Below are 25,159 nucleotides of genomic sequence, written 5' to 3' on the forward strand. Positions count from 1 at the left end.
CCTGTGCCTGCGTTCATAGGTGCTCGCTAACAGCGCTTGTCCAAATAAGTATGTTAAGGCTTTACGGGCGATCTTTGTCTTTGTATTCAGTGTGTGGCGTGCGTCCGGCTCGTGTTGCCTTGCCCCCACAGATACCATTTGTACATTAATGTTTTATTTGACTATACTTTACCACGTTGGAAATTGCGGGTTGGTGAAATAAGTGGGGGGGAAGCCAGGACCGATTCATATATAACTTGTGACTGATGTTAGCCATAACTGGAAATCAAACTCAGATCAAGTTAATAGTGTAATAACGCCTTCCAAGACCATTCGTGTAGAGGGTGCTTTCTTTCAACTGCAGTACAGCACAGACTCCGCTCCTTCCCTCTCCGAAAATTATCCCGGATGACAACGCCCTCAGACGACGCGTATCTCCGATCCACTGGCAGAGTCCGCCCTGCCCTCTCGGCCTCGCCGCTGGCTGGCGGCGTGCCGGAGGGGAGAGGCGAACTCCGCTGGGGATCCGCCACGTGGTCGGGCGGCGAAGAGGCTCCGCACACCGACAACGAGTCTTCCTCCGCCCCTGCTTATATTCCCCCGGGCGCAGCGAGGCTCCGCCTCTGGCCATACTCTCTCATGGAATCTTCTCGATGGTTCCCGAAGCATCTCTCCCGACTCCGCCATCACCTTTGGCCCCAGATACTGTTCCCTCTTCGGATCGGATGGTGTTAAATAATGGTGCCTGTACCGAGTTACCCTTTAGCAACCAATAGATGGCGCTCTCTCATTGCAATAGTAAGAAGGATAGGCTATAGATTTTTTTGGCAATAACACACGTGTTAAGATGTTTAAACACCAAATAGACACCTATTGCAAGGCATCAAGTCTGCATTAACCACACATCATTTTGATACTGGCAAACAAACGTCCGACAGGTTCATCGTGCGGTGTGCTTACCCTTGACAGTTTGTTGTCGAGAGTCATCCTCACTATGGCAATCTGGAAGCTCCGCCATTGGCTTAGGGCTGTAAACAGGACATGGCTTCTACAGTGGATATAACAACCTGGTGCCTCCCGGTTTTGCAGTGGAAAAGAGTTATTTGCGTGTTCTGTTGCCGCACTTTTGACATTTTTCTGACACTGGTTGTGAACCACTGACATATGAGATATGTGCAAGAAACCAGATCGGTCTTGAGGAGGATTGTGAGTCAGCGGTCAGATATGGCCCCTTGACAATAACCTGATCTAACGGGCCAGGTAATGCTTTACATTGTGCACGGTTTTGTTGCAACGTGTGGTGGAAACATTTGACGTGGCATTTAACCTAGGCTTCACCAATGCTCTTGATAGCGAGCTCTGTTTGCAATGATTGACGCGTCTTCGTAAATCATTACCATTGTCTGATATCAACTATACACAACTGTTTCAACATTTTATTGAGTTGTTGACCACTGAACATATTTATTTTGGTACAGATAGGACAGTTGGACTTATTTATCTACCCCATCGAGCATATTCAGCCCTTTGTCAATCCACTGCTGGTTGAAGGTCTCACCAAGATGTCACCATTTATCACAGTCCTGTGATGCAATAATCTAGCATCTGCACGTGAAATTATTGCATTGATCCATCTCAGTGGGTGATTTCTGTAATAGGTTTGGCACTCTGTCGTAAAAGTATCTACCACTGGCCATTATCCCTCCTAGTAGCATGTCCTACCGAAGGGATTGTTTGACCAAACCTCACTATGAAGGTCCAGGACTTGTTTAAATATCACTTTCCACTGATGTTAGCCATTTCCAGGATTCAAACTCAAGTTATCTAGTTAATAGCATAGTGCACTAACCACTGCTCCACTCATGGGAAATCTGCAGTACACATTTTTAAATGTGAAAAGGTGGTTAAGGTACAGCCCTGAAATTTCTTGCTCATGCCACTACTGGTGAAATTACCTCTCCTACAATTTGGTGGACAAAAGCACATTTTGCCTCACCACACACAACCTGCCAATCGATCAAATGTGCGGGACTCAATTATACTACTGGCTGGACAGGAGGGGGGGGATTAAAATACACGCAATTATTGTTTCAACTGTCGTGGCGGATGATGGAATCAATCCAGCAACCTTTGTATTGTCAGTCCAATGTGCTAACCATTACACTACCAATATGATATGGCATTACCATGAAGCTTCAAAATAAGCAAGGCATGAGGTTTTTCCAGAATCGGAGCAGAAAGGCAGAACAGTTTAGGTCATGGGTTCAAATCCTGGATAGTCGCTTGAGATGGAACCAGGTTCTCAATTGTAGTGGTGAGTTTATGCTCTCAGATGGTTACCAATAGCCACCTTCACGTGTGATTGGGTTAAATGTGTTTAACACGTCACTGTGACAATTGTCCCCTGTGAATTCATAACACATCTTTTAGAGCAACACCCAAATCCACCCAGGAGCAGGAGAGTAAATTGATCACGACAGCCGACGTGCCATTGCTCAAGACTGCCGCCGTGACCTTGCAAAGTGTGCTACGCTTATACGTCACCGAATGCTATTTCTGCGATGACTTGGTGCAACAATAGCGCCCATTAAATTAATGCTATTTGGATATCTAAAAAAGGACAGTATTATGTTTTAAGTTATGCTTCATGTTGCAAGTCATATATCGCATCCACCACAATTTCCACAACGGTTATTACATTGCTTAGTAACCGCGACATACACATTATAAAGTAAATTAAGTTGCGCTGAATATCAAACATTTTCAATGATAAAGTCATCCGGAATGCACCCGATCTTGTCAGATTTTGGAAGCTGAGCCTGGACAGTGCTTGAACTTGTGGCAATTATGCACAAGCACGTGTTAACATCGCTGTGGGCGAGTGCAGAAATTTCCACTGCTACTCTACCTCTTTATTTCCGCACCTTCACAAACCTGCACTGAAGAGCACGCTGAAGTATAGTCATATAACCCCTGTAAGCCGGGGGGAGGCCTTCATCCAGGAGTAGTTTGACAACAGGGCTTTCCGTGTTCATTACAACAACAATTAAATCACGTATTACATTTGACATAAACTTCTGTAAAGTTACCTGAAAGATCAAACTTTCAATAAAATCATATAGCAATATATACATTTATTTTTGACCTAATCATCGAAAAAAAGTACGCTGTGACCTATGATACCCAATTATAAATGCGTAAAACATGTAAGCAGAAACCTAATGGGCCTGGATTGGTACTTATAGTCAGATATTTTATATTTTTTTCTACCTACGTGACTTTACCGAAAGAACCAAAGAGTATGGATTATTGCAATCACGAAAGCTTCAAATCAAGATTGATCTGCCTCTACAGGGAGGGTTTCCACACAACTATTAGATCTTTTAACAGACTGCGAGACAAGAAGGCTCACCTGATTGAGTCATTCACCTTTCTGACGAGATGCCGCGATACTAAGGTAATATCGATCGCCTTTACACTCACATCTGCTGCTGTCTCTTCCACCTAACTCTAAACTAATCTTGTTTAAGGCCAGCCTAGCTCTAATCTTAGAGAGAATAAGATTGCTCCGATTTGAACTTGATAATTTAGACAAGACTCTTTTACAATCACACTTAGAATTAACAGATAAAATGTCCACTTCTGATTGGGACCATGTAGATAACATGACAGTTTCTTCTGCTACTTCAATCTCAACCAAATGTAAAGTTAACTTGATCGCGAAATTCAACCTCCTGTCAAAAAAGAAGCCAGAGCCACACGTAAAAAAGTTAGATGTTAACAAGATTGTCATCAATCATAGTAACATCCCAATTAATTTTTTTTCGCCTGAGGACGACCGCTTGTGTTGCGATCGAAACGTCGTGATCTTTTATTATTTTTTCTACCTACGTGACTTTACCGAAATAAATAAATAGTATTATTTTAAATGTAAAACTGATCAACTCAAGCAACCCTAAACATAGAAAATTAAGATTTAATATTCTGGGTCAATCTCTATTTCACCCTGTAGTTTAGGTCAGCTTGGGTTGTGGAGCGCTAACTATAACATATGTTTTAGACCATTGGCCAATTGGCTTTCCATGGCCCCATAGTTGAGATGTGGTAACCAAGTAGCATTTGTAAAACCCAGTAGGAATTGTTTAAAATAACATTTATTAAACAAATGCTGCCAAAAGGCCGATGGACTCAAAACATTTTATGTGTATGAATGTTGAGCTTCTTTTGCATCGTACAAAGCCAACCGTGCTAATCTAGATACGCAGAACAGAGTTCTGTTGATGTACGCTCACATTTTTTGCTATCAGTGACCCTAAACCATTGGGTATTCAGTTATACAAGTAGTGCTCAGGGTGGAATTCGGACTGTACTTCTGAGAATATCAGCCATGGCCATTATATCAGTATTTATTCCTGTGCAGAAGGAATAGTTCTTCTGAGCTTTTTTTCACAGTGAAAAATACATCTCAGAATGTCAGTTATCGTTTTTCAAGCGGCCATGATAAACATGTAAATACATATTCTTGTTTCTTTCGGTAAAGTCACGTAGAAGGGAAATAATAAACTAATAAAAATCTAAAAAAGAAAATTTTTACGACGTTCCGACTGCAACACAAGCAATCATCATCAAGTGTGAAAACCACAGCAAGAAAATTTGAAAAAAGCGGCGGTTTTTTAAACGTTAGCACCACGGAGAGCGATTTGGCAGTTATTCAGGTGGACGAGTCCATCTATGTTCGGAAAAGAGGAAGGGGGAGACGAAAATAATGGATGCGGGGTGAAAGGCACCGTAAGCGTGAAGAATAAATTAAGACCCGAAATGGTTTATCAAATCCTTCCAATGATTGCTAAGCCAGAATCCATCTTCTAGGTTGTCTCTGTTTGTATATGTGGATAGCCTCATGAACGAATCTCTCATGGTAGCCAGGTGGCTTGCAAAGAACCTCTGTCTTGGAGAAGTCAATGTCATGTGAGCCTACTGAATTATAACAGTGATCTGCCACAGCCGAGGTGTTGGTCCTACCGTGTTTAAGGTCTGCTTTGTGTTCACGAATGCGGTCCGAGACATGTCGTTTGGTTTCTCCAATGTAACTACGACCACAGAGGCAACTTAGTTTGTAGACACCAGGGTACTGTATGTCCGGAATCACATCTTTTACAAACGGAACCAGATCACGGATTTTATGTAATGTGTTGAATCGGACCTGGATCTTGTGTTTATTCAAGATTATGGAGATCTTTTTTGTGATCCCCGCAATGTAGGGTAAAGTGATGGTTTTGAAAGGCTCCTCAAGAGGATCCTTCTTCATGGTTGGAGTGATAGCTTTGCGGATTGTGTAGTCGAAGTAACCATTAGCCTTAAGAGCTTGGTGTACGTGCTTGAGTTCACTGGCTATGTGTTCCTGGTCGGATATGCATTGGGCTCTATGGTGCAGAGTCTTGATGAGGGAATTCTTCTGGGATGGATGGTGGTGAGGATCCGGTTTCAGGTAAGCATCCGTGTGGGTAGCTTTCCCGTAGACAGAGTGTCTCTTTTTTATTAGGACATCCAAAAACGGTAGTTTGGCATCTTTTTCGACTTCCATGGTAAATCTGATGGCTGGGTGTATGGAATTGATGTGGTCGAAGAATTGGTCGAGAGCAGGCCGACCATGTGGCCAGCCCGCATCCATTATTTTCGTCTCCCCCTTCCTCTTTTCCGAACATAGATGGACTCGTCCACCTGAATAACTGCCAAATCGCTCTCCGTGGTGCTAACGTTAAAAAACCGCCACTTTTTAAAAATTTTCTTGCTGTGGTTTTCACACTTGATGATGATTGCTTGTGTTGCAGTCGAAACGTCGTGAGAATTTTATTGTTTTATACTTTTATTATTTTATTGTTTCCCTTCTACGTGACTTTACCGAAAGAACCAATAATATGAATCCCTGCAGTAACAAAAGCTTTAAATCAAAATGTAAATACATTTTGGAGTTCGAATTACGCTACTTTGCAGGTCAATTTAAAGTCACTAACCAGTGCCCAGTCAGTTTGCATAATGAATGTCATAACAGCTTTTTTCCAACGTGAACACTTAAAGAAGGGGATTAAATATACAAGATGATCTATTTAAAGATAACCCACTAGTTTCCAACAACCCTCTTACTTTCATCTCAGCATGTGATTAAATATTGTGAAAGCGACGGCTTCCACATCATACAGCGGAAGAGGAATGTGAGAAGTGTATCAATTTACAACGTGTATCTATAATTTGTCCATATTGCCATCGAAATGGATCGCCCTGTATCATCCAAGATTCTGCTTAAAAACTTTTATTAGTTTTTTCCCCTTGTTAATTTTCATTTTATTGACTGTACAAAAACACTGTTGCAACAAAAAAAAATCGCCTTTAATGGCATTCTGTCTGGTATACAGGTGGGCTCGGCACTAGATATATGCCACGATTCTATAAATCCCATGAATGTTTCTCAGAAAATATTTAAATGCTTTCTTTCTGGTGCAGAATATTGAATGCACATCTTTGCTGTGTGAGCTGATTCTAAGGGATAAATGAGAAAACTAATTCCAAAAACAAGCATCATAGATCACTGTGACCCTTTTAACTTCTGCTCATCTGCTGTGTACAGGGTCAAAGTGTCCCTGTGCTTTTTGGAGTTCTGGGTGATGTCTATCAAGATTGTCGATCCTAAACCATTGGCGGAGATTCTATGATGCTCAAAGAGTGGAAACACAGTTTGCAGTTACGTCACAATAGCTATTCACGTCAAATTAAGTCAGGATCTCTGTGCTCACACGCACTGTGGTGCTCCTCTCTATTGGCGATCCCGAGCTGGTGGAAGTTCCACATTCCAATGGCAGGTAACAGTCTCCCCAGAAAATGAACACTTAAAAAAGAAATAATACAGAATCAGACAACAACAATAATAATTATAGCTTATATAGCGCACCTCAACGCGCTTTACAGCCGAATTAAAATAGGAAAAGCCTTCTGAAAGGTAAAAAAATATTTAGGCGGAACTTGAACATCTCAACCGAACCGGACTCCCTGACAGCCCTTCTGCAGAGAGTTCCACAGTCCGGGTTGCCACGGAAGCGAATGGCCAGATATCGCCCATGGACTTGAGCTTCGTTCTGGGGATGCAGAGTAGATCTGAGGTCCGCCGACTTCAAAGTCGTTACTGGAACGTAGGGACACAGCAACTCCCCAATGCACGTAGGTGCGGGAGATCACTCAGGGCCTTGAATGTGAGGTGGAGGACATTTAATTCAGTACAGAATTGAACTGGCAACCAGTAAAGTGATGCAAGCATAGGGGTAATTTGTTCTCAACGAGGAGTTCGGGTCATGAGCATAGCAGCTGCGTTCTGAACAAACTGGAGTCCACAGAGCACCTTGCTGGATGTTCCAGATACCGTTGCAGTGGTCGATGAGTGAGAAAAATAAAAGCATGAACCAATTTCTCCGCATCAGTAGCTGAGAGGATGGGACGTAACTGGGCAATGTTAAAATATTAAAGTATATTGTTGCACATACTGTCTGCCAATAACACTGGTCTACAGCCAAAATGCTTCCGAAATAATCGTAGTCCAACGTTACTAATTCTGGGTCACTGAGAATGAAAATGATGCTTAAAATTTGTATTAGCTCTAGTTTTCAAGATATGCTACTGAGTCAGTAAATACGACCCTTCACTTGGGAATGGCGGAGGATAAGTGGGTCACTGAGAATGAAAATGATGCTTAAAATTTGTATTAGCTCTAGTTTTCAAGATATGCTACTGGGTCAGTAAATACGACCCTTGACTTGGGAATGGCGGAGGATAAGTGAGTTATAAAGGGAAGGGATCTCAATTTAAACCAGAAATGACTAAAATACATGTTTGATTGGATCTATGAATACATCTATGACTGGGTTTGGACAGTACTTGCTTTTTGAGCAGAATAATGAATGATTAAAACTGAACTTGGTATTGCATCATACATGATACTAATTGCATCATGTTTTTCCTAGAAGTCATGGATGATGCAATCATAACTAGGCTTACATCCCTCTGCTGAATAAATTGCCCTATATCAGCTCTAGACATCATACAGTGTCGTGCTCTCCTTATTTGTCAGTGATTGATTTTGCAAAGGGACACATTTCTGTTTAGCCAAAGTGAGCAGAGATGCCTCGTACTTGTGTGAACAAAGCAGATAACTTCTGCTGCAACACTTGCGCAACAAATATTCGTCAGTGGTTGAACAGGAAAGGAAATCTATGCCTTTTTCAGTGCCAATGATTTGGAGAGAGCCAACAGATCATATCGGCAATTGTTACTTCTGCATGGCGCCTCCAGTTGGGAAAGGTGTGTCAAGGAAGAAAAAGTGGACTGTGCATTATCCAAACATTCCATCAGCTATATGCCCAGAACCCCATGGAGAAGGACTGCCGGTTCCTGATGCACCAGAATCATTCTCACTTGAGTCAGATGAGGAAGAGGATGAAACTTCTGGTCCTGAACCATCAAGGTCACATGGCCAATATTTTCTGCCATCCTCTTCCTCTGAACCACACTTCATTACACAAGGTGAACTGAAAGACCTTGTCAGGGATTTGGAACTACCCAAAAATAAGGCAGAGCTGTTGGGCTCCAGACTGCAGCAGTGGAATCTCCTGGCAGGCGATGTTAGGGTTTCCATGTTCCATCACCGTCAAAAGGATCTTGTCCCATTCTTCTTCGTGGAAGGTGATCTTGTAGCCTGCAACAACATCGATGGTGTGTTGGCAGCCCTCAGCATCGTTCATGCTCCAGATGAGTGGAGACTGTCCATTAATTCATCGAAGATTAGTCTTAAAGCTGTTTTGCTGCATAATGGCAATGTTTTTGCCAGCAATTCCAGTTGGTCATGCAGTCCATATGAAGGAAACCTATGACAACATGAAACAACTTTTGAGGTGCATAAACTATCACCAACATTAGTGGCAGCTTTGTGGCGATTTGAAGATTGTTGCTCTCGTGCTTGGTCTGCAGACTGGATACACAAAGTACTGCTGTTTTCTCTGCGAATGGGATAGTCGTGCGAGAGATTCCCACTACATCAAGATAGATTGGCCACTCCCAGTCATTGGAGCCTGGGAGGAAAAGTGTTCAGCATCCACCACTTGTTGAATCAAGGAAGATTTTGTTACCATCCTTACACATCAAGCTGGGTTTGGTATCTGAGGACCAACAAAGGGTCTCACAGGGCTATACAAAAAAAAAACTGAAACTGAAAGACAACTACAGGGAGTTGGTGGAAAACCTCAAGGCATACAAAGGCCTTGGATGCAACATGTCACTTAAGATACATTTTTTGCACTCTTATCTAAAAAAAAATGTTCCCACCAAACTGCAGAGCAGTGAGCGGCGAGCATGGCGAGCGATTTCACCGGGACATTGCAACAATGGAGAAACACTATCAGGGCAAATGGAGCCTACCAATGCTTGCAGACTATTGCTCGACAGTGACAAGAGATGCTTCATTTAATGAATACAAGAGACAAGCCAAGACATGCCAAGTAGACAATGAATAAGGACTAAACTATGTACTTATATATACAATAGCCTTTTGCCTGTCCAAGGACGGGTGTATTGCAGTAAATCTGAAACTTGTATGCGAAAAGCAGACCACGACGTGATATTCATTGCATCAATTCGTGTGCAATTTGTAAGGCCGCGGTGACACAGACTTATTTAATTTAAAGGTTATAATCCCTTGTCCACCATGACGTCCTGTTTACTTATACATCTCAATAACGTTACGGAGATCGCGTAACGTGAGGATTCTGCCTTTGTAGTGAGGGTTGTAAGTTGACGCTGAGGAGGGGGGAGGAGGCGCCTCGCCCCCCCATGTGAAGTGACGTGACCCGCTAATTAATATTAATGGCAGGGGGGTGTCCATTTGGAGGACGCCACCTGTTCTTGATTATTAATGAAAGGGATTGTTCGATGTGGAGTGACGTCACCTGCTCATGATTATTAATGCGGGTGGGGAGGGGTTCTCCATGCGGAGTAACATCACCTGCTCATGATTATTAATGAGGGGGGTCCATGTGGAGGTCGTAACCTGTTCATGATTATTAATTAGGGGTGTTGGTCGACGTGGAGTGACGTCACACTCGGGATACACAGACATTCTTGGCTCATTATAGTCGTTAATAATAATTTTTTGCCTTTCGTTTCATATTTTTTATTCATATAACCCTTTTTCAAGTGTTACATGAACAGGTGACATGTTATCATGTAAAGCAACCATAAACATATGAAAGGACCTAGGTTTACAATTTATGAGTAAAACTCTACTATCTACACAATATACATAGACTTAACAACTTAAATATCTTGGGAACAGTAGCCAATCAGTTGTTTTAATTGTCATATTTGAATTCAGCACATCAAAATCCATAATAAACAGCACATTTAATCTCTAAAGCAGATGACGTCTAAAAAATTGAAGACCAGTGTAATTATTGTCTGTTCTGAAAAAGGTAAAGGTGCAGCCTTGAAATGTCTTGCTAACTGCCACCCTGACTCACTTATCAAACCCATCAACTGCACCCCAGTCATCCTGGGGTGCAGTTGATATAACAATACAAATATGACTACATCAATATTTCAAATGGCCCCTTATAGTCGTAGTATTCCTTATTTAATCAGGATATTATTTCCAATACTGTTTATATAGAATATACCAACAGAAATGGTGTAATTTATATATCCATGAAAGTTTCGTTAAATTTCAAGACCTTTTTTCCCAATAAAATCCTTAACTGGGAACTTAAAGGAGTGCTTTGGGTGTTGGAGGAAACAGGCCCTCCTGGAGAAACCCCACGCATGAGAGGATAGCACACAAAGATCCACAAGCCATATTCTCGTCGCCACCTTGCAACCCAGCATGTTCATGTTTTAGTTTTACAATTCGATGTGATCCAAACTTCTCTTGCCTCTAAATCGGAATCGGAATCTGTATTCATCCTGGAAGAAACCGATGAGCTATGAAGCTATTTTTTCACAGATGTCCAGTAGGGGTGAGTCAGCGAGTGAGAACAAATGTACTGGACCGTAGCCACGCTTCATTCCATCTGGATGGCTTCCCAAACCTCAGCCTTGGTAGAGAGAGATAAACAGAGTAACAAAGAGACAAAAGAGAGAACATTACAAGGGAGACAGAGAAAGACACAAAGGGCCCTATTATCCTGCCAACCAGCATCTAGGCTGACCAATGCCTAGCTGGGCAGCAAACTAAACATTGTTTGCCATAGCAAGTGTGGGGCGGGCGGGCACACAAATGGGAGCCGTGTGGTTGGAAACAAACCAAGCAAGGGTGGCCGATGGCTCAAATCTTTGGTGGGCCGCGGTGACTCAGCAGCTCCATGCAAAGCAGCGTGAGGAAAGACGCATTGCTGGGAATTACATTTAGAGAGACAGGAAGAGGAGCACGTGCATCAGAGAACAAATGCATGTTAATTACGTCACCCAAATTATTTAGAAAGGGAAGCGAGCTTGGGCAGGACACATCACAACTAAAATGGACGGATGTCTCGATGGTCAAGAATAATAACGGAGTGGCAGCCAAGGAATGGAACGCGTTCGAGAGGCCTGACGTCGGAGGAGATGGAACGGTGAAATTAGTTCGTGTGCACATGCTAGGTGGGTGATGACATCGAATGGTCGTGTCAGGTGGCAGCCCCTTGGAGAGGCCTTCATCCAGCAGTAGATTGATCGTGGTTGATGATGGCAGTCAGCTGGCTGCATTTCAGGCTTTCGCCACGCCTCCCACACCCCTCCGCCCCACCGGCCCTAATGCGCCTCTATATAACCCACGACACACGAGACGTCCACCACACTCTTGTGCAAAAGAACAAGAGGCGGTAAGTGTCGTTCCGTCATTAACGCGTTACCCTTGATGCATGTCGTGTTTGTTGCGCGTCTTATGTGTTTGTGCATGCGTAATTCAGTAATGCGCATTCGTGCGCGTGTTTGTACATGTGTAACTCGCACTGCGTTGCTGTATATGCTCGCGTGTCGTCAGTGTGCATGCCTTTTGTGTGTATGTTTGTTAAAGGATGACACGGGGTGAGGTAGTGCAGTGGTTAGGCGCACTGCGCCACGAATCCGGCGACCCGCGTTCGATTCCCGCTCACGACCAATGTATGTGGAACTTCTTTCGCACCGTACGGGCTCAGCCGTGGTAACTGAAGGTGCGGGGGAAGGACAAGTAACGAACATATGAACCGTTCCTGGACCTCCCCCAGCTCGACTCAGCAGCTGGTTCGGGGTGTCAATATCAGCACTGGGGAGACAAAGGCGACTGGGTGTGGTGCTGGCCACCCAGCCCCTCGTGCGCCCCGCGGCCAAGGTGCTGCTCGCTAACAGCCCCAACAGTCTGTTAAAGGCGAAACGGGAGGGTGCTGGTTTTTTCGAAAGATATATTACGTTACAGTGTATGTACAGTTGTTACACAGTGCGTGAGGTCTGTCAATATGTACATGCAGGTACGTGTATATATGTGCAGTATACCATGATGTACCCCGAAGCATATTTCATATGCAATACATTATGCACGTCAGTGTGTGTATGTATATGGACATGTATGTATTAATTATGTATGCATACAGTATGTGTGTGAGTGATGAATATGGTCTGTCATTATGTATATGCCATAAATGAGTTTCATATGGTGTACGTGTGTACATCGACTGTATGTCGTTGTGGGATGCATATATATTTTTATGGGAGCGGTCGCGCAGTGGCTCGCGCGCTGCGCTACGAACCGCGCGACTCGAGTTTGATTCCCGCTGAGGCAAACATCAGTGTCGAGAAATTTGGCCCCGTTATATCTGTCGAATATCTGAACCGGCTCTGGGCCTCCCCTAGGTCGACTCAGCCTCAAACGCGTACCTGGTGCGGTGTGTAAACTTGGCCGCTAGGGAGACAAAGGCCGCCGGGTGTGGTCCTGACCTCCGGCTCTTCATTGTGCCGTGCCGGCCTTCATAGGTGCTCGCTAACAGCACTTGTCATAAAGTGCATCCTCGTGTAAATGTCATCGATGTGTATTGCGTACGTACGTCACGAATGAGTACATAGTACACGTATGTGTGCGTACAAAATAATGTCATTGTGTGAGCGTCGGGCGTGGTCTCGAAAGTTCGAACGAACTGTGACCCGGCTCGGGTAGACGGGTCACAGCGCTAAGCCGGTAACCACTGACCTCAGGGGACTGCCCAGGGTTAAAACAGATTCTCTCGTGTAGTGGAGTTGAGGACATCAGTGTGCTCACCAATAACTGTACAAAACTAAACATCACCATTGTGTGTTGTTGTTTTGTTAAATTTGGTGCACTCGATTCGGCTAACTTCCGGCTCAGAGAATGAAAAATATCCGCTTGATGCGTGACAATCTCCTAGCAGAGTGTGCGTGTATGCAACTGTGACCACCCATCTGTGTAAAGTATGAATTGAAATTGTCACAAGTACCGTGAACACTCTTCTTCAACCCATTGTCTTGACACGGTATCACTGCTCAGCGAGATTTCTGAAACGATTTCTTCGTTTCAAAATTGGGAAAATTACCACGATTATTTTTTAAAAGTACAAGAATATATAATCGCTACTGTACTTGCAAAACAGAATTGGTTTGTTCCAATAGTATGCATTGTCATTGAATGTGTACATGTGTATGTTTTGGCCAAAGTGTAGTGTACTAATTCAGAGACACTAGTAGGAGGCACTCTCTCTTGTTTATTCCGGCCTTCACAGCCATAGGGGATAACTACATACCAGGTCAGGACAGCCAACATGCTTCCAAACCCACAGCTTGAAGAGGCGAAGACCACAATGACGGCAGCACGACGAGTTCCACTCCAGATGGTAGCAGCCCCGACTGTGAGTCGGAGCTCGCCTTTTATCCTCCCCAGCTTGGCCAGGCTCTGCCCTTGGCCCCGCACCCCTCTGGATCTCCCAGAAGGCTCCGTGCGTCTCCCACATGTCCAACCGGTAGAACAGGCTGCTACCCCCAATCCCCTTGTCTACCAATCTCCCAGCGCCACATGCTACAGTGACTCATTCAATGTCAATATATTACCCCCCCCCCCCCGTGAAAAAAAACAGCTGTCCCGGCTGACCTTCATACATCGCGTAGTGGGACGACGAACACAACAATATCCACGCAACATTCGCAATGCATGGCAACAATCCAGCCCCCAAATAACAGCAACCGTTGATGAGTAGGGGTGGTCATCTGAACCGAAACGTCTGGGAATGGGTCCTTGTTACCAGTCCCTCGTATGGGCCCGGCACGGATACCCCAGGGATGCTGGGGGTGACTCGCAGCTGGACCAATGAGCGCGGTCCCCCCGGGATGAATATAGAGGAGAGGAAGAAGCGGGTGGCTGTTGTACCATCCACCCCAGTCCGCCTGTGGGCGGCACCGCCGGCGGTTCCATGGGCGTCAGGCCCTGGGATCCTGCGAATGGAGGAAGAGAGTCTAGCAGAGGAACAACCTCCATAATCATAAGCCCGGTTCAGTCGGACACATTAAATACCCGGCCATCAGAATGTGGAGAAGAAACGACCTCATGAGGTGGAAAATAGGGTTTCAGCCGTGACGGGTGCACATACCAATGCCTGCAACCAACCTGGATCTGCACACACTGCGGCTTCCTAACCTCAATTACCTCCACCGGGCCCTGCCATGGCCGATGTAATTTAGGAGACGTGCCCAGAGGCACCTGGGGGTAATGCAGCTATGCCCTCTCCCCCGGTTTCTATGGATTTCGGGACTCCTTAAGCCAAGCTAGTTTTTCCTTCGCAGCCTGCCGCTTGGCCGAGTTGCCTCCCGCACTTAAGGGTGAGGCTCATAAGTCCCAGCACAGTGACTTTCTTCTTGTTTGGCTCAAAATTTAACTGGGCTTCCATGGGGGAGGGTCACATTCTCTCCCTGTACAACAAAAATGGGGAGAATCCGGTAGAGGCATGAGGTGCCCTCCTATAGGCCGCAAGAACACCCGGAACGTGTAGGTCCCAATCAGACTGCCTCGTTGACTTGTTGGCACAACATGGACGTAAGAGTTCTATGTAAACACTCTACCATTCCGTCAGTCTGTGGATGGTAGGGCGAAGTTCGAATTTTCTTTGTACCCAATGAATCACATACCTCTTGTAAGGATACGTTCCCGGGACCCCTTTATCCAATACATAACCATGCAGGAACGCGTCCGTAATGGATGCCGCCGACTGATCCGATAGGGGCCATGCCACCGGCCAACCCCTCGGAGTGGTGGGAAATGGCCCGAGGTTGTCGAGGGCAATGAGCTCATTTACATGGGACACTTCAATAGATTGCAATGGTGGTCGGTTCGGCCTCGGCGGGGGCTTCCGGCGAGCACATTCCACACATCCCTTAAGCATGTTGTGGACATTTTCCGACATCCCGGGCCAAAAGAAGTCGCGGTTCAATGTAGATAACGTTTCCTGCAACCCTAGGTGCATCAGTCGCACATGGGCAGCTCTCGTTACCCGTCCCCATAGAGCAGTTTGCGCCACACTACAGTACCGCTGTACCTCCGTATCCCAGTGCATTAGTCGCTCCTTCCGGAGGACCACGGGGGACATACCCCCTGGACCTTTCCTGTCACTTGGCGCACCAACGCGGCGCTGTATTTTCAGTAAGGAGGCGTCCTCCACCTGGAGGCGCCCCCATTCCTCATGTGTAAACCCAATATTATCGCGTGCTACCCCCGGTACGGGTGGCAGAGCATCCACCGACGTGACCATGGCGCCCGGCTCCCCCGCATCCACCTGCTTACAACGGCCGGCACCCATCAAACATGCGCACTGGCTCTTCGGTGATAACCATGACAGAGCATCCGCATTACAGTGCTGCAATCATTTCCTATTGGTAACTACGAACGAATAATCTTGCAGAATTTCCAACCATCGCGAGAGTTGCGCGGACGGCTGGTCAACACGTAGCGCGTATTGCAAAGCCAAGTGATCTGTGGGTACCATGAACTGCCTACCGTAGAAGTACAGGCGGTACTGCTGCACAAAGTGTACGATAGCCAACAACTCATGGCACATAACACAATAGCATTGCTCTGCGGGGGACAGAACTCGGCTACCATAAGCAACCACGCTCTTCACCCCATTTTCCACCTGCGACAACACGGCGCCGATCCCGGTTTCACTGGCGTACGTATCCAACGTAAATGGCAAGGAGAAATCGGTATATTGAAGAGTGGGGTGCGTTCATGAGGCCGTCGCGCAGCGTGCCAAATGCGGCCTCCTCCTCTTTCCCCCACCGAAACCTCTGTCCTTTTTCCGTAAGAGCATGGAGCGGCTTCACGATCATCGCAAACCCGGGCACGAAGCGGCGGTAATACGACACGAACCCAACAAAACTGCGGACCTCACCCACCGATGTGGGGGTCGGCCACTCACGCAGTCTTTTCCGGGTTCGTGGCGATCCTGGACTCACTAACAATAATGACCCAGGTAGCAAACTAACTTTTGCACGAGGTAACATTTCTGCAGCTTGGATTTCAAATGAGCTGCCCGTATTTTAACAAATACTGCATGCAACCACCGCAGATGTTCCTGGAACGTGTGTCCAAAGACAATCACGTCATCCAAATAGCTCAGACGTGACTCCCATTGGAGCCTCGACAGTACCAACTCCATAAGTCGCTGGAACGTGGCCGGAAGCACGTTAAATTGAAACAGCCATTGCGGTGTCAGGAACGCGGTTTTAGGTTTGGAACTTTTAACCAGGCGTACCTGCCAAAATCCCGACAATAGATCCAGGGTGGAGATAAACCACGCCCTCGACAGGGCATCCAACAAATCGTCCATCCATGGGAGCGGATACGCGTCCGCCACGGAGACTTTTTTTAATTTCCGAAAATCCACAAAAACACAAACTCCCATTCTTCTTTTTAACAAGGACAATGGGAGCACCTCATGGACTGGTTGACAGGGAGATTATATCAGCGGCCAACATCTCCTCAACCGCCTGACGAACGTGGTCCTTCTTGGACTAAACCGAAATGAGTTCTGACGAATGGGAGCGGCGCCACCCATATCAATATGATGATGCATCAGGGACGTGTGGCCAGTATCAAATTTACCCTTATTAAATACATCGGAGAATTCCAGAAGCAATGCCCACAACTCACCCCTCTGCTCCCACGACATTCGGATGACCCACACACAACGGATCCATCCACGAGTCATCCGACACCGCTTCTCGTTCAACCGCGGCCACGACCCGAGTGATTACATCATCCCTTTCTCCACAACAAGCAGCCATCACGTGGGCCAACACCGTACCTTCCTGTATGACATTGGTACCTAGCCCCGCATTTAATACTTGCAGGAAGGGCTCCTGATCTCCCTCTCACTATCGTTTGGGCCCCTATTAACGTGAGACCACGTACCACTCTATTCAAAGGGGTTAAAAGAACCCCACCCCCCATGATTTTCGGGTCGAGCCGCTACCGCAGCCTCAAGGGTACGAGCATCTCTGCACCTGGGGGAACCCTAACAGTGTCACACACCAGGGCCAGAACCACAGTATTAGCCATACACAACCCAGTAGGGGACTCCAAAAATCTCAACCGATGCTCCGACGGTAACTCAACACAACTCTGGTCAATCAAAATCTGGAGGGGCATCCTCCTAAAAAAACCAGTCTCCAATAAACAAGGCACCGCCAATGAACTCGAAACCAACACCGGGCCTGTCCTTTCAACATCACCAACCCGTATTGATGCCACGATTTGGCCCACAATACCTAAGCTCCCACCATTAGCAGCAACACATGGACTTCCCACAGGACTGAGGCAACCCACCGTCGACGGCAAAGCCCGAAAAACAAATTAGGAAATAATGGTGGCGGATGCTCCCGTATTTATGAGCACCTGGACCTCAACACCCTGCACAAATACACTTACCGTGGATGATCCCGCTCCCACCTCCATGACATGGTGTGCCAATGCGGTCCATTGCCCGGACCCCCGCAGCCAACTATCATGCACCGAAGCACCATCTTCGCACCCCGTATCTCTATGAGGGACGATGGTGTGTCCACCCACCGCCGACTGCAATGGAGATGCATGAGGTGGCTGTGTCGGCCGGGTGTGTGATGTATCACGACATGCCTTTGGGTACAGAGGAGCGAAGGCCGGTAGGGCGGAGGACGGCAGCCCCTGGAAATGTGGCCCGGTAGGCCACACCTGCAGCAGGTAATGGGGCCCCGCCATGGTGGAGGGAAGGTTCCCCCCCCCCCCCCTGCTGGTCCCGTTGTCATCCCGCGCCAACTCTCCCGCGCAGGCTCCAACTCCGACGTGCAGACCCGAGAAGATCCTTGACGCTCCTGGTCGCCCTCTTCTCCCGGGAATCCAGCCCAGGCCACCACCCCGCTATGCCGTCGCAGGTTACTGTGGGCCTGGATGCATCAGGCTACCTGAATCGAGGACAGGTCATCTTCCTCTGTGGCTGGCAAAAAAACGCTAATTTTCTAAGCCGGCACCAACAATTTCTCCAGCACCAGAGAATCCAGTCCCGCCTGCTTTATCCTTGGGTACGCAGCCTGGGCAAGCGACATTATCGTGCTGCAGAAGGCGAGGGGCAGTTCGGTCTCCCCCCCGACTCCGCATCACAAATTTCCACCGTGTGTTGGACGACGGGTCAAAAATCGCCGCCAACTGGGCATATGCTTGCTGCAGCGTCGCCCTGTCCGCCTGGGGAATGGCAAAAAACGCCACCAAGGCATCGTCGTCCAGCGCGGTGGGAAGAGCACGTAGGGCCTCCGCGTCGGACCACCCCGCGAGCTTGCAAGTGGCGGCGAAATGCCTGCTGGAAGGCTGCCCAATCACCCCCCGCAGGCGAAAACTCCTTGATAAACAGCAGCCGCTTCGTGAGACAAGGCGCCCCTGGATGACTCGATTCCCGCCCTTCATCGGCAGTGACGGCAGAGTCGCCCGCTCGCTGCCCCCGAGTCGCAGCCCCCTCCTCCGGCTCTTCCTTACCTAGCTGCCCCACCAGGGCTGTCATCGCAGAGAGCAGCTACACGATGCGAGCGATGAGTGCCCGCAGCCTTTCCTTAGCCGGCAGCGGTGCGGGATTGTCGTCCTTCGCCCACTGCCCCGCTGGGACCGTCTCTCCGGGACTCCTCACCGGGGTCCCGGCGCATTCCGACATACCCTATTTCCCCCTCAAGGATACGAAAGGAAAAAAGAAAATTCCTAACAACCCTACAATATATATAAAAAATGTGTTATTAATACTCCTGACACCAAATGTTGTGTACTAATTCAGAGACACTAGTAGGAGGCACTCTTCTTGTTCATTTCGGCCTCCACAGCCATAGGGGATAACTCTATACCGGGTCAGAACAGCCAACATGCTTCCAGATCCACAGCTTGAAGAGGTGAAAACCACAACGACGGCAGCACAACAAGTTCTACTCCAGATGGCAGCAGGACCGAGTGTGAGTCGGAGTTCGACTTTTATCCTCCCCAGCGTGGCCAGGCTCCACCCTTGGCCCTGCACCCCTCTGGATCCCCCAGAAGGCTCCGTGCCTCGCCCACAGGACCAACTGGTATAACGGGCTGCTACCCCCAATTCCTATTGTCTACAAATCTCCCAGCGCCACGCGCTACAGTGACTCATTCAGCGTCACTACAAAAGCGTTGAAATTTGTCAGTGTTTAAAACTCACTTTTATTACATCGTTTTATAAAGCTTGGGATCATTTTTCTGAGGGCAGGTTGGTGTGTCTCTGTCCCGGATGAATATTTCACGGAATGGTTACTTGAAATCCACAGGTTTCTTGTTCGAGCTGCCATGATGATGAAGACGTTTAAAAAAATCCCCCTGCCCCTATTGATCCAGCTGCATATCGGCAGATCGGCAGATCGACTGTGGTGGGGTAAAGTGTGGGTACGCCACACATCTCATACAAGATGTCTGGCCAGCGTGGAAGAGTAGACTAAATTACCTTCGTGGAGGCTCTTCTGCCAGCAGTGGTGTTAGCAAGCTTTTCATATTTTTTTTAAACAAATTTGCTGAGCACAGGCCCAAAGGCCCAACACGTTGAGCGGCCAGCAACAAACTGCACTCTCAGAGTTGTAATAGAAAGCGTTACCACGTTTCTTTATTGAGAAAGGTTATTATGAAGTCCTTGGGGGTGGGGGGGAAGAGACGATGGGTGAGAATTCAAAGTGGGAAGGAAGAAGCAGAAAGAGAAGTTTCACAACCTGCAGTCTTATATGAAATTTCAGGGCTGCGCATTTACCTATTATTACCCTATACTCTATACACTTACATAACCCGTGCGTGTGCGTGTGGGTGTGCAGTTTGCGATGAAGCTGCTGCTGCTGTGCACCGTGGCGGTCGTTGCGTGCTGCGTGTGCGCACACGAGGACTGCTGCCTCAAGGGAAGGTCGCACAAGCCCGAGCCGGGACCCGAGCCCGACATGCACGCGTGCCAGATCTACAAAAGCAGTGAGCAGGCCCTCTCGTCACAGGCACCTAAATGCGAGAAATGCTCATAGTGATTACGTGGCTGTAATGATCAAATTATCAATAGTATTGAATACTATTCGCACCGTACGTAGCTAACAGTGCTAGTATTGCATTTGAACCTGTGCAAAGCTGTATATAGATTTCAGAAATCCAAGGCCCGGGCTGCAGCCTCAAAAGTCCTCCCCACATTCAAGGCCCTGAATGATCTCCTGCACATACGTGCATTGGGGAGTTGCTGCGCCCCTACGTTCCAGAAAGGACTCCGATGTCGGCGGAACTCAGATCATCCCCAGAATTAAGCTGAAGTCCAGGGGCGATCTCTGGACCTTTGCTTGTGTGGTACCCGGACTGTGGAACTTTTTGCCAAAGGGCTGTCAGAGAACCCGCTTCGGTTGGGATCTTCAAGTCCCACCTCAAAAAATGTCTCTTCCAGAGGGCATTTTCTACTTTAAATCGGAGCCACTTCTTACCCCCTCCCCCTCGCCCCCCATTGTCATTGCTGTAGAGCTCATTGAGATTTTATGAAAGGTGCTATATAAGCTGTAATTATTATTGTTAATCCTACCCTGGGTTTGCCAGCTCTAGGTGCTCACTAACCACGAGTGCCCCAATAGTTTATTCCATCTAAAGGGGGAAGCTGTGGGAATGTACATCACCTTATACTGTTTAGCATGTGTCTCTCTGCTAACTATTAAGCAAGGGTAGCAGTAATCTTAATATAACTAGATTAATTAGGCTACAAACCTCGAAAACAAATGCCCCCCTGACACATTGAGGCCCTGAGCAACAGGCTCTGTGCTGTGGGGCAGTCAAATACGCTTTGCTGCAGCTTTGTTGGTAATCTGGTGTGACGGCCTTGAGTCCAGATGACCTCAGATATGCGCATAGAGTCTGCACCAGACAAGCGCTGCAGATAGGAAATGTTTATATAGGTGCAAACACTGGCAGTTGTTTTATACCATCGGATGAGAATCATTGAAGTGTGTTTGTTGGGTGGGCCAATGCCTTGTTCAATTCTTTGGAGACTGAGAGAATGGTTTTGTTAGACTAATGTTTTAGACGTGTGTGGGGAGCGGTGGTGTAGCGGTTGGCGTGCTACGCTACGAACCTGGTGACCTGAGTTTGATTCCCGCTTGGCCAACACCAGTGACGATTATCTGAACCAATCCTGGGCCTCCCCTAGGTCGACTTAGCTTCAAATGAGTACCTGGCCACCCGCCCCCTCATGTGCCTTGCCGGTCTTCATAGGTGCTCGCTCACGGCACTTTCCCAACAGCCTTTTAAAGGCTATATGGGGTATATTTGTCTTTGGGGCTGGATGGACCTAAGCCCACGCTGCTGAAGTCTTAAGCCCCCTCCCCCTTCTAAATTCGTATTGTCAAGTGAAAATATGCAATAGTTCAAGGGAACAGGACAAAATGCTCAATATAGTACAACTATCTTCTTGGTTCTTTCGGAAAAGTCACGTAGAATGGAAAAAAATAATTAAAAAAAACATTAAAATAAAATTCTCACGACATTTCGGCCGCAACACAAGTAGCCTTCTTCAGGTGATCTCAAGGTTATGTGGAATCCCTCCCCGTAGAGGCGGTTAAATTTCGATTTAAAGCTTTCGTGACTGCAGGGATTCATCTTCTTGGTTCTTTCGGTAAAGTCACGTAGAATGCAGATCACCTGAAGAAGGCTACTTGTGTTGTGGCCGAAACATTATGATAATTTTATTTTATTATGTTTTATTTTTATTATTTTATTTTCATTCTACGTGACTTAATTAAATATGCTTTTTAATAAATGTTTTCTCCTACAACATCAGAGTGCAGCGCCACATTAAATACGCACTACAATGAAAATAGTTTAAAGCGATTTGAAGCATGTTTTATATGTTTTGGGGGGGGGGGGCAGAGCTTTTTGATGTCATATTTGAGGGGGGGTCTGACTTTTTGTGACGCCGTGAGACAAGAGGGGGGGGGGGAGTCACAAATCGTCCAAAATCTCGTGACATCATTTATGGACGGCCCCTCAAGTTTAAAATGTTTTTGAAGTTTGGTTGTACTGTACTGTGTCCCTACCTTGCCCCCCTTAGTTTTTGTTTTTGTATTTCTTATTAATTATATCAATTACAGTGAGGGAAAAAAGTATTTGATCACCTGCTGATTTTGTACGTTTGCCCACTGACAAAGAAATGATCAGTCTATAATTTTAATGGTAGGTTTATTTGAACAGTGAGAGACAGAAAATAACAACAACAAAATCCAGAAAAACGCATGTTAAAAATGTTATAAATTGATTCGCATTTTAATGAGGGAAATAAGTATTTGACCCCTCTGCAAAACATGACTTAGTACTTGGTGGCAAAACCCTTGTTGGCAATCACAGAGGTCAGACGTTTCTTGTAGTTGGCCACCAGATTTGCACACATCTCAGGAGGGATTTTGTCCCACTCCTCTTTGCAGATCTTCTCCAAGTCTTCTTTGGTTCTTTCAGTAAAGTCACGTAGAAAATGAGAATAAAATAATGAATTAATACAATAAAATAACAATAAAATTCTCACGACGTTTCGGCCACAACACAAGTGGCCTTTTTCAGGTGAAAGGAACAGAACTGTCGGGACGACAGAGCTTCAATGAACGTTGTTAAGATTCGTAGCATCTTTTAAGCTGGTGTAGAGAAGTGAGGCACCTTGACAAAGGGGTTTACATATCAAACAGGATAATTTAGCATTGAAATAGCTGAGTGATTAGCTTGTGACTGGTCACAGAAATGGCTATGTTAAAGTCAAAGCCTACACATCCACAGAGGCACCTAGTACAAATCAAACAGGATAATTTAGCATTGAAATAACTGAGTGATTAGCTTGTGACTGGTCATAGAAATAGCTATGTTAAAGTAAAAGCCTACACATCCACAGAGGCACCTAGTACAAATCAAACTGGAGAATTTAGCATTGAAATAGCTGAGTGATTAGCTTGTGACTGGTCACAGAAATGGCTATGTTAAAGTCAAAGCCTACACATCCACAGAGGCACCTAGTACAAATCAAACAGGAGAATTTAGCATTGAAATAGCTGAGTGATTAGCTTGTGACTGGTCACAGAAATGGCTATGTTAAAGTAAAATTCCATACACCCAGCCATCAGATTTACCATGGAGGTCGAAAAAGATGGCAAACTACCCTTTTTGGATGTCTTAATTAAAAGGAGACATGATGGTTAAATGAGCCACTCTGTCTACAGGAAAGCTACCCATACAGATGCTTACTTGAAACCGGATTCCCACCACCATCCATTCCAGAAGAACTCCTTCATCAAGACTCTATACCATAGAGCACAATGCATTTCCGACCAGGAACACATTACCAGTGAACTCAAGCACGTACACCAGGCTCTCAGGGCTAATGGTTACTCCGACTACACAATCCGCAAAGCCATCACTCCAGTCATGAAGAAGGATCCTCTTGTGGAGCCACTCAAAACCATCACCTTACTCTACATTGCAGGGGTCACTAAAAAGATCTCCAAAATCCTGAATAAACACAAGATCCAGGTCCGATTCAACACAGTACATAAAATCCGTGATCTGGTTCTATCTGTAAAAGATGCTGTTCCAGACATACAGTACCCGGGCGTTTACAAACTAAAGTGCCTCTGTGGTAGTAGCTACATTGGAGAAAACAAACGACATATCTCGGACCGCATCCTCGAACATAAAGCAGACTTGAAACACGGTAGAACGAACTCCTCTGCCATGGCAGATCACTGTTATAATTCAGTGGGCTCACATGACATTGACTTCTCCAAGACGGAGGTTCTTTGCAAACCAACCGGCTACCATGAGAGATTTGTTCATGAGACCATTCACATATACAAGCACAGAGACAATTTCAACCGAGAAGATGGATTCTGGCTTAGTAACTATTGGAAAGATGTTTTAAACCATTTCAGTTCTTAATTAATTGTATTTTACGATGACCTTCAGACCGCAGCTCTTTCGCTGGCTTTGTCTCTTAATACCTCTCACACCACGGTTAATGGTATGGTTTACAACATGGAGTATAACAGCGCCTAGCAGCTGTCTCTCTCCCCCTCCTCCGTTCCAACCATGGATGAACTCGTCCGTCTGAATGGGGCTCGTAGCTATCCGTGGTGCTGAAGTTGAGGGGAAGAATCCACCAATTTTTTCGCCATATAGCATTGTGATATATAACGACTTATTGTTGGTAGCTTAGCTGATTGGAGAATATATAGAGTTTATTGATAACATTGAGGTAGTTTATATTTTAGTTTTTTATTGGTTTACTATATGGTATTCATTATATAGTGTAGTGTATACCCAGTTACTCTTAATAGCTCAGCTTATTGAAGAATATATTGTGTACATTTATTATATTGATGTAATTTAGACTTAGGTTTTTTCACATCGGTTTACTATATGATAGTCAAGTTATTGCAGCCCCTTTGGCGTCCATGTACTAGGTGCCTCTGTAGATGTGTAGGCTTTGACTTTAACATAGCTATTTCTATGACCAGTTACAAGCTAATCCATCAGTTATTTCAATGCTAAATTCTTATGTTTGATTTATACTAGGTGCCTCTGTGGATGTGTATGCTTTGACTTTAACATAGCCATTTCTGTGAC

General features: G+C 46.1%; 1 protein-coding gene across 1 annotated transcript in view; it reads left to right on the forward strand.

The window, feature by feature from the left end:
* Window positions 1-11,651: 11,651 nt before the first annotated feature.
* Window positions 11,652-25,159, forward strand: part of LOC116948961 (uncharacterized) — a 52,812-nt gene continuing 39,304 nt past the window's right edge. Inside the window, exons 1-2 of the mRNA XM_032966288.2 lie at window positions 11,652-11,870; window positions 20,356-20,503. Coding sequence (XP_032822179.2) covers window positions 11,667-11,870; window positions 20,356-20,503 — 352 coding nt within the window. The 5' untranslated portion in view covers window positions 11,652-11,666. The remainder of the gene's footprint in view (window positions 11,871-20,355; window positions 20,504-25,159) is intronic.

Source organism: Petromyzon marinus, chromosome 35 (genome assembly GCF_048934315.1).
Source record: "Petromyzon marinus isolate PM22_M1 ecotype Great Lakes invasive population chromosome 35, UKy_Petmar_22M1.pri1.0, whole genome shotgun sequence".
Taxonomy (NCBI): domain Eukaryota; kingdom Metazoa; phylum Chordata; class Hyperoartia; order Petromyzontiformes; family Petromyzontidae; genus Petromyzon; species Petromyzon marinus.